The following is a 4,069-nucleotide window of genomic DNA, read 5'->3' as shown; positions in this document are numbered from 1 at the left end:
ATTTTTTTTTTTATTTAACCTATTTGCTGGCATATAGTTGTTTATAATATACCCTTATTATCATTTGGGTTTCTGTAAGGTCAGTAATCATGTTCCTTATTATATTCCTGATCTTGATAATTTATGTCTTTTATTTTTTTGTAAGGCTTATTAAGAGTTTTTTTTTTCAATATATGAAGTTTATTGTCAAATTGGTTTCCATACAACACCCAGTGCTCATCCCAAAAGGTGCCCTCCTCAATACCCATCACCCACCCTCCCCTCCCTCCCACCCCTCATCAACCCTCAGTTTGTTCTCAGTTTTTAAGAGTCTCTTATGCTTTGGCTCTCTCCCACTCGAACCTCCTTTTTTTTTTTCCTTCCCCTCCCCCATGGGTTTCTGTTAAGTTTCTCAGGATCTACATAAGAGTGAACACATACAGTATCTGTCTTTCTCTGTATGGCTTATTTCACTTAGCATAACACTCTCCAGTTCCATCCATGTTGCTACAAAGGGCCATATTTCATTCTTTCTCATTGCCACGTAGTACTCCATTGTGTATATAAACCACAATTTCTTTATCCATGCTTATTAAGAGTTTTCAATTTTGTCCATCTTTTCAAAGAACAAATTTTGGTTTTATTGATTTTCTCTGTTGTTTTCAATTTTCCATTTTGCTGCTCTTTACTTGAATTATTTTACCTGTACTTACTTTGAGTTTTGATTGTTCTTTGTTTTACAAATACTTAAGGTAGAATCTCATGTTACTGATTTGAGAACTTCTTTTCTGATATAGGAATACCAACTTAGTAGAGACTTGGGCCATCCCTACTTGCTGGCCACCAAGATGACCACACAAACCGACAAGTTCCAAATCAAGGAAGCTAGCTCAGGCAACTGGAACAAAGCCCTCAGCTTTCCCTGTCTCCTGCCTCTGACAGAACTGGAGACAGTGGGGATAATGAGGGCAGCCCTAGGCCAGAATGTCTTTACCATAGGAGTTATTTCCCAAAGTTCTGTAGCTTTAATGAATGGGCTTCATTCAGGAATGAATGGTATTAAAGTGGTGTTATTGACCATTTTACCAGTTTTACACTTGCTTTTTGTGAGAGAGGATTTTTCAACCTCCTCACTCAATCACACTACAAATAAATATCTGTTCCTATTCGTTCCTCTTTAAATGTTTTCTGTTAGATTAAGATCTTTGTTTCATTTATTTTCCCTTATACTTTGACAGTTTTACATTTAATTTTAAAATGTTTAATTTCATATTTTAAGATATATACATTTAGAATTTTTAAATAAGTGTTTGGAGTTAATTTACATCCATATTATTCCCCTAAGAACATAACTCAACATGTCTTTATTTTTTCTTTTCCCCAGATCACAATTTCATGGTACTTTTGTCTGGAATTTCAGTTCTAACTTTTCTGGGCATTTGACTGAGGGAAAGAGATAGGACTACAGTGTGTGCTCAGTATTTCTTGTTGAAATTAGGAATAATATTTGGATATTATATGTGAAGTAAGGCTAATTGTAAGGCTTTTATTGCGGGAAATTGGTGAGTGGTCTTGCCACAAACTGATGTAGGGAACCAATATATGTTCCCTTTTTTTCTTTCTTTCTTCCTTCTTTTTTTTTTTTCCCTTTTGTCATTGTGATTTTCCCACCACTGTCTCCTAACTGAGGAAGCTGGAAGAACTTTTAAGATGCATTTGTGAAGATCTTTTTGGGATTATTTGAATTTAAAATAAATGGGACATAAGAGTAGAGATTTCTAGGATAAGATGACTATAGAATGAGCTAGGAGATATATTTGTAATTCATTAGTCCACAGAGTTAAAAGTCATAAGACTAGATACTACCACTGAAGAAAAAGAAGAGGACCAAATTAAGATCTGTCAAAAATGTCAATATAGGGGTGCCTGGGTGGCTCAGTTGGTTAAGCATCCGACTTCGGCTCAGGTCATGATCTCACAGTTGGTGAGTTTGAGCCCCACGTTGGGCTCTGTGCTGACAGCTCAGAGCCTGGAGCCTGCTTCAAATTCTGTGTGTCCCCCACTCTCTGCCCCTCCCATGCTCATGCTCTATCTCTCTCTGTCTCTCAATAATAAATAAACGTTAAAAAAATTTTTTTAATGTCAATATATACCCTGAATGGGACACAGCAAGGTGAACTAAGTAATTAACTTCAAAAGGTAAACTAAGAAAGAAAAGGAGAAACTGGATTTGTAGCAGTCAAAGCTCATTGAGAAATACATCAGTTTAGGAAATATGAGTGCCCCTTGATTTAATACGAAAGGTGTAAAGGGTGACTTTATTGAGAGCACTTAAAGGGAACTGAAGTCAGAATGCCTGGGGTTGAGGGGAGCAGAAAAAGTGTTTATAAGAGTATAGACCCTCTCACAGATGTTTGCCATTAAGGGAGGGCTATGAGTTAGGAAAAAGCTGTAAGAAAAGCAGGGTTAAAGGAAAGTGGAAAAACAATTTAGGGAGAGAAACAGATTTGAGGACAGCTTTAGAAAAATTGCCAAGACATGGGATGACTTTGGCATAGATATTAGAATGTCTGTGTGTTCTGGGAGGGAATGTAAAAGCCAGTGTGTGCTGGGGGCTGGGGAAGGAGGCAGGCTGCTTTAGATAGCATTATGCAAATGTGTCAAAAGATTAAGTAAATCTTTCTAATCAGTTTTCAGGTTCCAGACTTCAAAGTGGGATCCTGAACTATGTCAACATTCCCCAATCAGGCAGCCCCCAATAACACTTCAATGGCCCCCACCTTCTTGTTGGTGGGCATGCCAGGTCTGTCAGCTGCACCCTCCTGGTGGACAATACCACTCATCACAATGTACCTTCTCTCTGCCCTGGGCAACGGTACTATTCTCTGGATCATTGCCTTGGATTCCACCCTGCACCGTCCAATGTACTTCTTCCTCTTCTTGCTTAGCGTGTCTGATGTTGGCTTGGCCACAGCCCTGATGCCCACCCTGCTGGGTCTTGCCTTTGCTGGCGTTCATGCTGTCCCTGCTTCGGCTTGCCTCCTACAGATGTTCTTTGTCCACATCTTTTCTGTCATGGAGTCCTCTGTGTTGCTCGCCATGGCCTTAGATCGAGCACTAGCCATCTGCCGCCCTCTCCACTACCCAACGCTCCTCACCAATGATGTCATTAGCAAGATTTGCCTGGCTATTGCTTTCCGATGCCTGGGTCTCCATCTGCCCCTGCCATTCCTCCTGGCCCACATGCCCTACTGCCTCCCACAGGTCCTGGCCTATTCTTACTGCTTGCACCCAGATATAGCCCATTTGGCCTGCCCTGGAGCTTGGGGTACAATCTATAGCCTCTTTGTGGTTCTGTCAGTTATGGGATTAGACCCTCTGCTTATTTTTTTCTCCTATGGCTTAATTGGCAGAGTCTTGCAAGGTTTGGGATCCAGTGAGGATCGCTGGAAGGCTGGCCAAACCTGTGCTGCCCACCTCTCTGCTGTGCTCCTCTTCTACATGCCCATGATCCTTCTTGCCCTCATTGACCATCTTAGAGTGCCAATACCTCAGCCTGCCCATACTCTTCTCTCCTATGTCCACTTCCTGTTTCCTCCATTGATAAATCCTATTCTCTACAGTGTCAAGATGAAGGAGATTAGAGAGAGAATAGTCAAGAGACTACAGCCCAGGAAGGTGGGTTGTGCTCAATGAAGAGGATGCCCCTCCACAGTTGGTGGCTTAAAACTACCTGATACAAAAGTAGTTTTTCCATGATGAAGAACTCAGTTCAAAATGCATGAAATGGTCACTCAGGCACACATAAGCACATTTACATGGATGTATCTGCCTGTCCTTGCAAGTGTGAATGTGTCTCTTAAGGTAAACTTACAAGCTCCAGAGAGTGACAGGGGTCTACCCACTGTTACACTACAGATCGTGGCATAGAACGTCCAGGATCTAGGTCATGTCACAACCACCCAAGTGTGTGTCTGTTGTTGTTTTGTTTTTGTTAATTTCCCCACCACATCTGTACCCTAATGCCTGAGGAAACTGGAGGAGTTAAACAGTTACACAGCAGAGAAATGAGAACACAGAAACCTTCCAT

At 41.1% G+C, this 4,069-nt stretch overlaps 1 protein-coding gene across 1 annotated transcript; it reads left to right on the top strand.

Annotated features, from left to right (window-relative positions):
• The first annotated feature begins 2,578 nt into the window (after positions 1-2,578).
• LOC115524502 (olfactory receptor 51S1) lies at positions 2,579-3,675 on the top strand. The gene has a single exon (XM_030330835.1). The coding sequence runs from the start codon at positions 2,707-2,709 to the stop codon at positions 3,673-3,675; it is 969 nt and encodes a 322-aa protein (XP_030186695.1). The 5' UTR covers positions 2,579-2,706.
• Positions 3,676-4,069: the final 394 nt, after the last annotated feature.

This window comes from Lynx canadensis, chromosome D1 (genome assembly GCF_007474595.2).
Source record: "Lynx canadensis isolate LIC74 chromosome D1, mLynCan4.pri.v2, whole genome shotgun sequence".
Lineage (NCBI taxonomy): Eukaryota > Metazoa > Chordata > Mammalia > Carnivora > Felidae > Lynx > Lynx canadensis.
The sequence above is the reverse complement of the archived record's forward strand: the minus strand, read 5'-3'. Positions and strand labels throughout refer to the sequence as shown.